This window comes from Physeter macrocephalus, chromosome 1, assembly GCF_002837175.3.
Source record: "Physeter macrocephalus isolate SW-GA chromosome 1, ASM283717v5, whole genome shotgun sequence".
NCBI classification, from domain to species: domain Eukaryota; kingdom Metazoa; phylum Chordata; class Mammalia; order Artiodactyla; family Physeteridae; genus Physeter; species Physeter macrocephalus.
In genome coordinates, this window is record NC_041214.2 from 18,183,207 (window position 1) to 18,195,801 (window position 12,595).

At 39.9% G+C, this 12,595-nt stretch overlaps 1 protein-coding gene across 1 annotated transcript in view; it reads right to left on the reverse strand.

The window, feature by feature from the left end:
• The window catches only part of SELENOT (selenoprotein T), a 24,928-nt gene extending 21,079 nt beyond the window's left edge, over positions 1–3,849 (reverse strand). The window contains exon 1 of the mRNA XM_024131884.3: positions 3,619–3,849. Within this exon, the coding sequence (XP_023987652.1) occupies positions 3,619–3,755 (137 nt within the window). The 5' untranslated portion in view covers positions 3,756–3,849. The remainder of the gene's footprint in view (positions 1–3,618) is intronic.
• Between the last annotated feature and the right edge of the window lie 8,746 nt (positions 3,850–12,595).

Here is a 12,595-nt window from a genome sequence, read left to right on the forward strand (position 1 = left end):
TGTGATGAATTGGGAGATTGGGATTGACATGTATACACTAATATGTATAAAATGGATAACTAATAAGAACCTGCTGTATAAAAAAATAAACAAAATTCAGGAAAAAAAGTACAATTGATATAATGGCAAAAAAAAAAAGAAATTATGTTCTCTCCTACTATAAGGTCACTGAACGTGCTATTTCCATTGCTCAACAGTGCTCTCTAAATACATTTTATCCTTCAAGTCTCAGTTCAAAGTTCATTTTCTCATGGAAACCTTCCCTGATCCTGTGACTAGGTCTCTTTCATACCATATTACTTTCCTACAGCAATTAAGACAACTGTAATTTTATGTGTTGTCCATGGATTAATGACTGCCTTCTACTCTTGCCTTTAACATCTATGAGAGCACTGAACTGAATTCCCAGCACCAAGCAAAGCACCTTCATAGAGACGGTGCACAAATATTTGTTAAATATACAAATGTTGTCTAAGTAACTAACATGATCTCTATAACTCCCAATTTCTCAGATTTCTTCAATTCAGCATTTTACTAATCTTGATCAGTATCAACACCCAAATGAGACTTAGGTCTTTATTTTCTTGCCTCCATACCGTGAAAGCAAAGGCTAAGTTGGTATATATTTCAATTAAAATCTGTTCTTCTAGTAGTTGCTTCATTTACCTCTTAAAACTCCATTTAGAAATTGGTTGTCCTAAAATTATAGCAGTGGATTCTTAAATTAACAAAAACTGGAAAATTCTGTATTCTGCTTACGCTTTGATATCTTAACTTTAACCTACTATTCCTAGTACATCAACTGTCAAATGTTCAAATAAGTGTTAACCATAAAGAGCTGTAGACAGTAATCTCTTTAAACTGCAACAACTGATGAAATGCTGTAAATCTGATGACATGTTAATTCACACGTATGGGAGGAAAAAAGCATGCATACAAACATGCCAAACAGTACCTGTCAGAATACATTTACACAAAAAAATCACAAGAAAGGAAACTGTGACAAGGGAACTTTATTTTAAGCTCTGATTAGAGAACTTCCTTTTTTATGTTTAATACTTAAACGTCCAAATAAGCAGTACAAAATTTTTCCCCAAATATGCAATCAATGTCATCAAACTTATCTAATTCAATTGCTCAATCAATGGACGTAATAAACCAAACACTCAGGTACGTAAAGTAAGTCTGTGCTTCTCTGTAGGCTTCCAGAGGAGCCACATTTGTCTTGTTCACCAGGGTATCTTTAGCCCTCGGCACAAGCAGGTACTGAATGAGGATTTACTGAGAAAATACATCAACACAAAATAGGAAAGTTAGTTTTAAACTATTTTGCATGCTTGATCTCTCTCCCTTCAATTCCATTTATATGTTGTGTTATTTTTTTCTATTAGCAATTTAAAAAGTGCCACAATTAACACGATATATTGAGCTAAAGAGTACTCATAATAAATATAAAATAATAATGGACAAAAGCAATGGAAAGGAAGGTAAAAATAGTTTTCTCCTTTGTTAACATTGGTAATTAATGAAAAGTTGCACTTTTTAGCATTCCGATTTCAAATGGAATTAAAAGAATTTTCACATATTTACCCTCAATTGTCTTCGCTTCCTCTCCTTCCCCAAACAAACTTGCAAATAAATGCCCAAGAAACTCTACCCAAATCAGAAACCAAATATTCACTTTCCTATATACACATTAATCTCTGGGGGAAAAAGTAACAAACAACAAGCTAAATTTACCTGTAACTGGTATGGCATAGGGCATATTAATAGTTATTTCCCATCTACAGATTAAAAAAAAAAAAGGGAAGGATTTTTGTATATAACATGCTCAGGATGACTGCAAAAGAAAATACTTAACAGACTTGGGTAATTCTCTACTTAAAGAAAAAAAAGGAAACAAAAATTACGCATCACAAGTTTAACTGAAGTACTTAAGACTTTTTTAAAAGTTTAATTTGAAGGACTAAATGCATTTGTTTACACATTTTCAAAACTTTATAAGGTACATTTGCTAAATTATTGTGACAAGTATTCCAATACAAGCAACTGTAAAAGAAGAGTATTTTGGAAAAGCCCACGTGAAACCAAGACATACAAAATAGAAAAATTACATAACTTGGAAAATGCAGTCTTTTTTTTAACTACTTAAATCCAAAAGTATCACACTTAATCCTTAACAATATTTATAAGTTAGTAAAACGACTGCCACTTTCTAATGGAAAAAAATAAATATGGAGAAAAGTCAGAATAATCAAGCCATAATTCCTATTTACAGTATCATATATGAAAGATGATATGATGATATATGCCAAGCACACAGTAAACACTACAGAGAGCTTTTTTTCAATCAGAAGGAAGTTGCAAGGTTTTTAGTTTTCACTCCAAAAATAAAGACTTACCATCTTATTTTCTGACTCTCTTTAAACAACACTTAAATTGATTTAATATTAAAGATTTGCTTAGTCTTTAAAGATTAAGCAAAAAAACTAGTTGGATAAGTAGAAAATCTAAACTGTAGTACACTTGTATTAATACATGAAGTTTGAAAGAGCTGATTTTAAATTGCATTATGGCCAACACCAATGTTCCAAAGTATCAGGACTCTGAAGACTTACTAATCCAACCATCCTATTCTGAAAAAACGTCACCTTTTGAGATACGGGATTCTAATTTCCACAACTTTACAATTTTGGTTTTTGTTTGTTTTTAATCTGAGCCTTTCAAACCTTCCCCAACACCACTTACCTTATCACATGCATTACTGCTCTCTTCTAATACTTAACTAGCTAACAAAACCACTTACAGAACATTGTCGAAAAATGCCGGATTTGGGGGGAAAAGGGGTAGTTTTTTTTCTATTTCTCTGAATGCCCAAGAGATTTAAAAGGCAGAAGAAGATGCCAGGGCAGGGAACTCACGGGAGTAAGGGGAATGCGGGAAAAGATGCAGTTGTCTGGGAGCGAAAGGTTGTCATAAGAGCAACGTGCTCCTTTACAAAAACACTTTAGAAATTGCAAACGGAGAATCAGCCTCCCCATCCAAGCTTATCAGCCGTCAGAATCCCTACGCTCTCACCCAACAGTCACCCCGGCGGATCCTGGAGAAAAAGGCGTCTGCCCCTCGCGGGTCTCCTTCAACGACCCGAGGTGACCTTCGCCTAGAGGGGCAGCGAGACCGCCTGGCGTACCCCGCGAAAGCCGAGAGAAAGTTAACCGGCAAACAAACGCTGATCTCCTCCGCCGACCCTGCGCCGACTCATGCCCACCTCCGCAGGCAGCCGGGTGGCCATGGCGTGACGCCGCCGACCGGTCCTCCGTACTGACAAGTGTCCCCGCGTCTTCGCCTTTCAGTATTTAACCTTCTCGTGCCCTCCTTCCCCATTCCCTCCATTCTAGGAACCAAAAAGGAAGTGAGCGGTTGTGTCTGGAGGCAAAGAAGGCGGCCTAGCCATCCCCGGGAAGAGCCCCGGAGAAGGTAGGCAGCGGAAGGCTACTGGCACCGTTCTTCCGGGACAGGGAGGTTCAGCTCTCTAGGCCGCGAAGCAGCGGCCTCGCGTGGTGAGAGGCGCGGAGCGAAGGCGCGACGGGGCGGCCGGGCGCCGGCGCACATACTCACCAAATCTGGAACTTGAGCAGCGGCCCCGTGGCGTACTGCATCTTTAATCTCTTGCCAGGCACGCCACCCAGGTTGGCCGAGGCATCGCTCCGGACCACCGCCGACGCCGCCACCAGGAGAAGTAGCAGAAACTTCATCTTAAACGAGCAAACCACTTCGGCCGCCCTCAGACTGCAGCCGGCCCTAGGTAGCGCCGGAGCCGCGAGCTGCTCCCCACCGCGCAGGCGCGATCCGCCAAGGTCGTGAGGGAAGCTGGAATGCGCCTGCGTATCCCGGCGCCTGCGCACGCTCTGGGAGGGAGAGCTGACCTGTTTCGCGGTCCTGACCCACCATCTTGGATGCGCGCGCAGACTCTTGGGATGGAGTGAGGTAGGTAGAGAACAAACAGCCGCTGATGGGTATTAAAGGAGCCTGCTAATTAAAGCTTCTGGCACACCTGGGTTCTACATACAATTTCATGTAGTTCAGACCTTTATCTCCCCGAGACACTTAGGAACACTTGTTTAACAGCCTTGATTCAGGTGTGGGAGATAAAAGAGAAAGCCCCTGCCTTCCAAACAGGAATGCTTCACTCTTTCTGGGTGCATGCTGTGGCCTTTTCTTTGAATTTGGAATATTGCGCTTTCCTAAAGGAGTCTTTTTTAAAAAGACCTTTGGAAAACTTCAACATATACAAGAACAGAGTAATTACCTAACTCATTAACGACCTTTAACAATTACTGGTATTTTGGCAATCTTAATTGTCTATAGTACAGCTCTAACCACTTCTACCCCAAGGAAGCAAATACCAGACATATCACTTCATCTATGGATTTTTAAGCATGTATCTCTAAAAAATAACTTTTCTTTGGGGAGAAGAAAACTGACCACAATACCATTATCCCACCTTGAAAAATAAATTATTGCTTAATACCAAAATATCCAGTGTTCAGATTTCTCCTGTCTTAATGAATATTTATTTATTTTTATTGTTAATTTGTTCAAATTGTTACTGAACCAAACTTGGGTCTGCTCACCTGTGGGCAGTAAACCAATCTACTGACACTGGGCTGTAGTGAAGGAAAATGCAGCATTTACTGTAAAGGCGCCAATACAAGGAGGATGGTGGCTTGTGCTCTAAAACCCTGAAACCCCTGGTGGTTTTGCCTATAAAAGTCTTTATAGGCAAAATTTGGGGTGAGGGATGCAGGGTGTGCAGCTTTCTTCTGATTGGTTGGTGGCGAGGTGCTCAGCTTGAAGTTACCATCCTCCACCAGGGTAGGGGCCTTAGTTCCTGCAGAAGAACTCAAAGATATTGTTATGTATATTCCCCAGGGATGCACTATTGTTTCTTGACTGCTCCTCCCTTGTTTCTGCATTCCCTCCCTTCCCTGATTAGCAACTGTTTGAATCTGCCCTTTGGAACTCAGGGAAGGTCAAGGAGGCTGAATGAAGCCTATTTCCTACAAACAAGAAACCAGAGACACAGAAAGGATTTGTACCCAGGAGAGCCCCACAGGGTCCTGTTCCATTTCAAAATCAGGACCAAAATAAAAAGTAGTCCTTTGCCATTGGTTGATATGTCTTTTAGATCCCATCAAACAAAGCCTTTAAAGTCAAGATTACACCAGGAATTGAAAAAGTTTCATTTATTATCCATTGCGGCAAAGGGAACACACACCACAGGGAATCAAGGGGAGTCTCAGTAAGAGGGTGTTAGGAAGATTATTATAGCATCTGGGCTTTGGATGATTTGGGAAGAGTATTAGGAGTGCCAATGGAAAATTTGGTCATATTTTTAAAATAAAGCCTCAGAATGAATAAACATCAATCATTTTGGATTATTTAGCCCAAGTATTGCAGTTATGAAATACATCAGGTATGAATTCAAGAAATAGTTGAATAGGAAGTTCTCAATAAATGTGTATGCCCATAGTTTCTCATATCCAATAGTTTGAATGAAGCACATGATCAAAAATTGTTTCCTAATTTAAGGATGCAGTGAAAGTCTGAAAACATTTCACAATAGTTGATTTCAACTCACTTAAAGTGACTAAAACAAGTCTTATGTATCTTAGTGAGATAGGAAGGGGGCAGGGCACAACCTTTAAAAGAATGACATAGCTGTTGAGGACATGACATAAACTGGTTAGAACCAACTAGGTCCAAGATCGTGGACAAGTAGACTTCCACTAGACCTTGAGCCTCAGTACATGCTCATTGTAATACATCAGCAAGCTAAATGCACACCCACAAGTGCCATGACAGTTCTGAGGCTGACCATAAAAGGCCAAAAGTGGGCAGTAGCCCAATTCCTGGAAATTTCTGCCCCTTCCCCAAAATAGTTGGACTACTCCTCCCACTCATTAGCCTATGAATTACCCACCCCTATGAAAATTGACAACCGCATACCCTGGGGCCTCTCTCATCTTCTGAGATGGCCCACACTCTGGAGTGTGTATCTCCCTAATAAACCTTCTTTTACTTTACTATGGCTTCACAGAGCCAAGAACCCACACTTGGTGGCTGTCCCAGGGACTCACCTGAGACCTGGGATGCAACCATCCTCTCGTGCCCCACCTTTTTTTCCTGTAATTTCAGGACAAAAGGAACTGAAAAACCAAAATCTTAAAATGTTTTCAGTAATCACATTGATGGCAATACTATTTTTTTAATTAATTAATTAATTTATTTCATTTATTATTATTATTTTTTTGGCTGCGTTGGGTCTTCGTTGCTGTGCGTGGGCTTTCTCTAGTTGCAACAAGCGGGGGCTACTCTTCATTGTGGTACACAGGCTTCTCATTGTGGTGGCTTCTCTTGTTGCGGAACATGGGCTCTAGGCACGCGGGCTTCAGTAGGTGTGGCATGCAGGCTCAGTAGTTGTGGCTTGTGGGCTCTAGAGCGCAAGCTCAGTAGTTGTGGTGCACGGGCTTAGTTGCTCCGCAGCATGTGGGGTCTTCCCGGACCAGGGATCGAACCCATGTCCCCTGCATTGGCAGGAGGATTCTTAACCACTGTGCCACCAGAGAAGATCGATGGTGATACTATTTTGTTTGTATTATTGTTTGAAACCCAGTTCCCCTAAAAAACTGAGTTCTCCTATCAAGCTTATGATTAACCTCTCGATCCAAAACTTTATTACCTTTCTTGTTCTGCCCCTGTTCCCTGAGAACTGAGGAGTATCAAAGAAAAGCAGGGATTGAAACTTAGCAGGACTCTGCGTGGCCTTCCCAGGTACAAAAGTCCCTCTGTGTCCCCTATTTCTTGTTTGTAGGAAAAAGGCTTTAGTCTCCTAGGCCTTCCCCAAGTTCCAAAAAGCAGACTAATTAGAGAAGTGAGGGAATGCAGAAACACGAAATCAGTCAACCAAGAAAAGTAATAATATTGAATAGCTTAAACAATAGAGTTACAGGACTCCTAGTTCCTCCTGAAGGGATATACATAACAACCTGATGCATACCTTTATGTTGTTCTGCAGGAACTAAGACCCCTCCCACCCAGGTGGAGGATGGTGACTACACGTTGACCACAAGTACATAGGCCCAGATTGGTTGGAACCAGAAGGTTGATGATTAAGATTCCCAAAATATCATCCTGATCACCAACCAACCAGAAGAAAGTCCACAAGCTGATAACACACCCTGCAACCCTCACCCCTAAGGTTGCCTTTAAAAACCTTTCCCTGAAAGCCATCAGGGAGTTCAAGTCTTTTGAGCATTAGCTGCCCATTCTCCTTGCTTGGCACCCTGCAATAAACACTGTACTTTCCTTCACCACAACCCCATGTCAGTGGATTGCCTTTGCTGCACATGGGGCAAGTGAACTCCAATTTGGTTTAGTAACATATTCTAAGACTGTTGCATGTAATGTGGGATAAAGCAAATGAGTCATTATACTGGTGTCAATGGGAATCAAACTTTTGGAGGAGGAGAAAGGAAACAGATTTGAGTTAATGTATTAAAAAATACATCATAAGAAAGTATTTTTCTCAATTAAAAAAACAATTAGAGGTTGTTTGGCCTGAGGCGACCCAGCACTGGAGCCTGCCCGGCTCTTTGGTGGGGCTGGTGGCAGACTCTGGGAGGGCTCACGCCAGGGAGTGCTTCCCAGGACTTCTGCTGCCAGTGTCCTTGTCCCCACGGTGAGCCATGGCTACCCCCTGCCTCTGCAGGAGACCCTCCAATCTTAGCAGAAAAGAAGAAGGAAAGCTCAACCAAGAAAAAGATTTCTGTTTATTTAGAAGACACAGACTAACATTATTATATGGAAGCTGAAGATTTCCAAGAACAAGAACCCTGAGATAAGTTGGAGTTAATGAAAGCTTTTCTTTGGCTTTTCCAGTTGTGAACTGTCTTCCAACCAGCTCTGCAGTATATAACCACCCTAGACAAGCAACATTTCTCTGGAGCCAGCATAGGGCCCTTCTTGAGCAGATACCACCAGACTCACACACAGCCCTGTTACTAAGGTTTTATTTAATTTCAGAGTACAAATATTGTATTTTTTTCAAATGCTTATTAGTTTTTATATACTAGGAAGCTACATTTTTGCCCTTAAACACTCCTTGTGGATTATGACTTGTATACACATATATTGGCATCAAATGAGATAAAAGTCAACTTGTCTGTCATAACATTTCCTTTAATATATTAGTTTCCTTAGAGCAGCATTCTTGCTACTAAAGTTAACATGTTTACTCTTTCCTTCTCACACTCTCAGTGAAAAGGTGAGCTAATTCTCCCAACTGTTTTTGATTGATTAATAGAAAATCCTAAATTCAAACTGTTAAAGAGCAGTTTGGTTTTTGTGGCTCTCCTCAAGTATGTGACACATCTTATTTTATTGAATTTCTTTCAATACCCTTGATGGCAGGTTTTTGTTTTTGTTTGTTTTTGGTCAATTGATCCAAGGTTTACAGTAGTACAAGTCTAAACCACAGAGTAACTAGGGAAGGTTACATAAATGCTAATAGATTGACAAATGCCACCTCAAGATGAATTGCTTGTCACCTTTTTTCTGTGCTGTGACAATCAACAGCTCAGATCTTTCACAAGCAGTGAATGATTGTTTAGCTTACTATAGTTTTTCCCCCAATTCAATTATTTATAACAAAGCAAAATCTATGCTCATTTGTAGACTGGAATCATTAAGCAGTTAAATGGAAGGTTTCTGAAGTAGTATATTACAATTTAAAAATTCAGGGCTAGTGAAAAAAATCAACCCTGAATGATAATAATTTTGTATAGTATTATACAAAGCTCTAACAACTAGAAGAGATTATTTAAAATTTTTTTCTTTCTTTTATTTATTTTTTAATTCAGTTGCTTATTTGGGGGGAGGATTTGGTATGGGGTTAAAGAAATACCAAAACTAACAGAATGAAACCAACTTTATTATTTTTTTTCTCTTATACTAGTAGATAAAACAAATTTTATAAGTAGGTCATGGAAAGAAGAATGCTTTTAAAAAAGTGTCTAGCCTTCCAGTGCCTTTACAAACTTAAGCTACTGCAGCACTTATTTAAAGAATAGAAAATATCTAAACATTTAGGGACCTCTCCCCCTACCCCCTGCCCCCCGCATCTTTACAGCTTGATATTTTCCATTTTCACCAACTAGGCTGAAGATGTTATTTCTTTGAACAAACTGGAATTTCCAAATAGTTTATCTGTATTTAAAGGTGATGAACTTTCATATTTTTTCCAATACTAAAAACAAAAAACACCTGGTATAATTTACATATGAACCTTGATTCTGAAATGCATTCCATACCTGTCTCATTTTGCCTTTTATACTGTCTAAAAAAGTACAGTTTCAGTACCCAGTTTTGAAACTAAAAATTAGATTTAAAGTCTATATTACCTTTCACATTTTCTATTTTTCTCTAAAATTCAACCTTTGAAAATATAGTAACTGGATATTTCTTCAAACAGATGGCCTGGGTGATGTTCCATAAGCATAAAGAGGTAGTTAAAAACTCATGGAAGGTGTTTCCAGCAAAACTTGTAGCTTTTGTGTCTTGGTTAAATATTCAAGGGTGAATATAGCCCTGCTGTTAAGTGTCTTTTACTTGAAGAGAACTTTTGTAATTTATTTTTTATTGTGCCTTAAACACTATGTAAATAACCTTCAGTAATAAAGCATTACAATTATTAAAAAAAAACAATTAGAAATTCTTTGCAACAGTAAATTAGAGGAGAAATATCACAACTATTTCAATAGAATTTGATAAAATTCACTTCATTAATTACAAAATTTCTCAGCAAACTTAGAAGGAAATTTCTATAAGCTGATAAAAGGCATCTAACAAAAAGTATAAACTTGGCACTCATACTTAATTTGAATCATTAGAATTTGAGGAAATTCCCATTTCAGTCAGAAACAGGTCAAGCATTCCCACTCTCACTGCTCCTATCCAGCACTGTACTAAATTGTACAACTGTGCACTGTACCTAATGAATTTAGTAAGACGTGAAAAAGAACTAAAATGGATAAGTACTGCAAAATAAGAAACAAAACTACCATTGTTTGCAAACAATATTATCGTATACATAGGAAACCAAAATAATCTACTGACAAACTCTGAGTACAGCAAGGTTGCTGGATATAAGCTCACTTTACAAAAATCAATAATTATCTTTCACCAACAATTTAAAAATGTATTTTTAAAAAATGTATCCTTTACCAATACTTCCTAGAATAAATCTAAAATGAAATGTGCACAACTTTTATAAAGAAAAATATAAACCTTTCTACTTACTCTTCAAGGCCAATTCACTGTTTGTTCAGTGAAGCCTATCTTCAGCCCTTCCTGCACTATGCCCCTGAGGCACTCAGCACTGACCTCCTACCTAGTCATTACATAACACTGTAATCAGTTATTACTATGTCAGACTCTTCTGCTTTTAGCTGAGACTGGCAAGGTTAAGGACTGTCATTCTTCCTTGTAGTCCAGGTGACCATGGACTTCTTGAAATAACAATGAGAATAAAATGAGAACAAATAATATCAGCTACTATCTATCAAGTGCCTACTATATACAAGGTGCTATTAAGGGCTTTACCTATATTATTTTTATTTATTAATTAATTACTGACACAGAGCAAATAATGTTTGAATGTGTGCATGTCATGGATGGTTAAGATTTTAAACAGTGAAGAAGAAAAGAGAACGTAAGCAAAAGCCAGGAGAGGGGTCGTTGCAGGACTGCTGTGCTAGAGGGGGGTTCCACTAGGGGATGAATGGGAAACCAGATTGGGAATGTAGGTGGGGCAGATTGTGGAAGTCCTTGAATGCCAGGCTAAGCAGTTTAAATTTTTTTTCCTATGGAAAATGGGAGCTCTTGAAGATTGGCAGCATTATCAAAGCACTGTCTTAGGAAGACTGATGTAGTAACTGTGTGCATAGTGATTGAAGTAAGAAGTGTCTAAAGGTAGGAACTCATGTACAACAGGGAGATAGTTAATGCAGAACAATCATTATAAACCACTTTGACATAGCACAAAACCAGGGCACAAGGAATAACTAGACTTGCTGGGTTCTTGAGGAACGACTTCTTAAAGAAGATCACTATAGGGTAAGAAAATATTTCAACTGGGAACAATAAGATGTGCAAAAGTAGGCAAGTGGAAAATCTCATTAAGCCTAGAAGGTTTCCACTGCTGGGGCTCAGACATGTGGGGTGTGGCTGGCAGGTAGACACATGTGTATGTGGGTTAGGGTGGGGGGACATGGAATGAATCCTTCTGGGAAGTAATGCATTTTAAGAGAAGGAGCCAAACAACAAGAGCCCAGGCAGCGACAGAGCACAGGTCTTTGGGGGAAAGATGATTCCAAATCCAGCATAAGGACTGTCGCTCAGATTGTATCCCCATCGCAGCCCAACTCAATTCAAAAAAAGTGACAAGTCTAAAAGTCTAAAAATGCAGCACAACACTGGAACCCCAGAAGCACAACTTTTAACAACTCTCCCCCAAAAGAATATAATGTAAAGGGAAGAGAGACATTCTCCATCTTATCCAGGGACGCAAGCTGTGGCATGATGAAGCTCTAGCATATCAGGCTTATGATATGCTAAATATGCCCAGATGTTGGAAGAGACCCCAGGGCCCAGTGGAGCAACCTCAGGTGCCAGCAGAGGGTGGGGTATGCAGCAGTGCAGATGTAGCAGTTATCAGAAAGATGCATAGTGCAATTAGGGGCAGTGGCAACACCTGATAAGAGTGAATTCATTTACTGAATATAAATCAGACATCCCCTGGAGCCTCCCAGACATACTTGGAAGTGGGGCAGGGGTGGCAGGCATTACATGGATTTGCATGTAGGACCAATGAGTCTGTGACATGTGAGTTGGTATTATTATTATTTTTTTTAATAAAATTTATTTATTTTTGACTGTGTTGGGTCTTTGTTGCTGCGTGCGGGCTTTCTCTACTTGCGGCCAGCAGAGGCTGCTCTTCGTTGCGGTGCGCAGGCTTCTCACTGCAGTGGCTTCTCTTGTTGCGGAGCACAGGCTCTAGGTGCACAGGCTTCAGGTGCACGGGCTTCAGTAGTTGTAGCACGCAGGCGCAGTAGTCGTGGCTCACGGGCTTAGTTGCTCCGCAGCATGTGGGATCTTCCCTGACCAGAGCTCGAATCTGTGTCCCCTGCACTGGCAGGCAAATTCTTAACCACTGAGCCACCAGGGAAGCCTATGAGTTGGTATTATTAATGTTACTCCATTTATTCTCAGAAGCTGGTATTTAGTCCAAAATTCAGGTTACACAGAAATAGTTTATGTCCATAAAAAGATCAGCAGAACTGGCCTGGAGGAGTCTCCTTGGAGAATACAATTAATACAATTAGTATAAGGAAGGGTCAGAAAATTGATGACCTGGAAAGGCTTACTGAAAAGTAAAGAATGAATTGAGCAGACAATGGCAGAGAAAAAAGTGCTACAGGGCTTTCCTGGTGGCGCAGTGGTTGAGAGTCCGCCTGCCGATGCAGGGGACACGGGT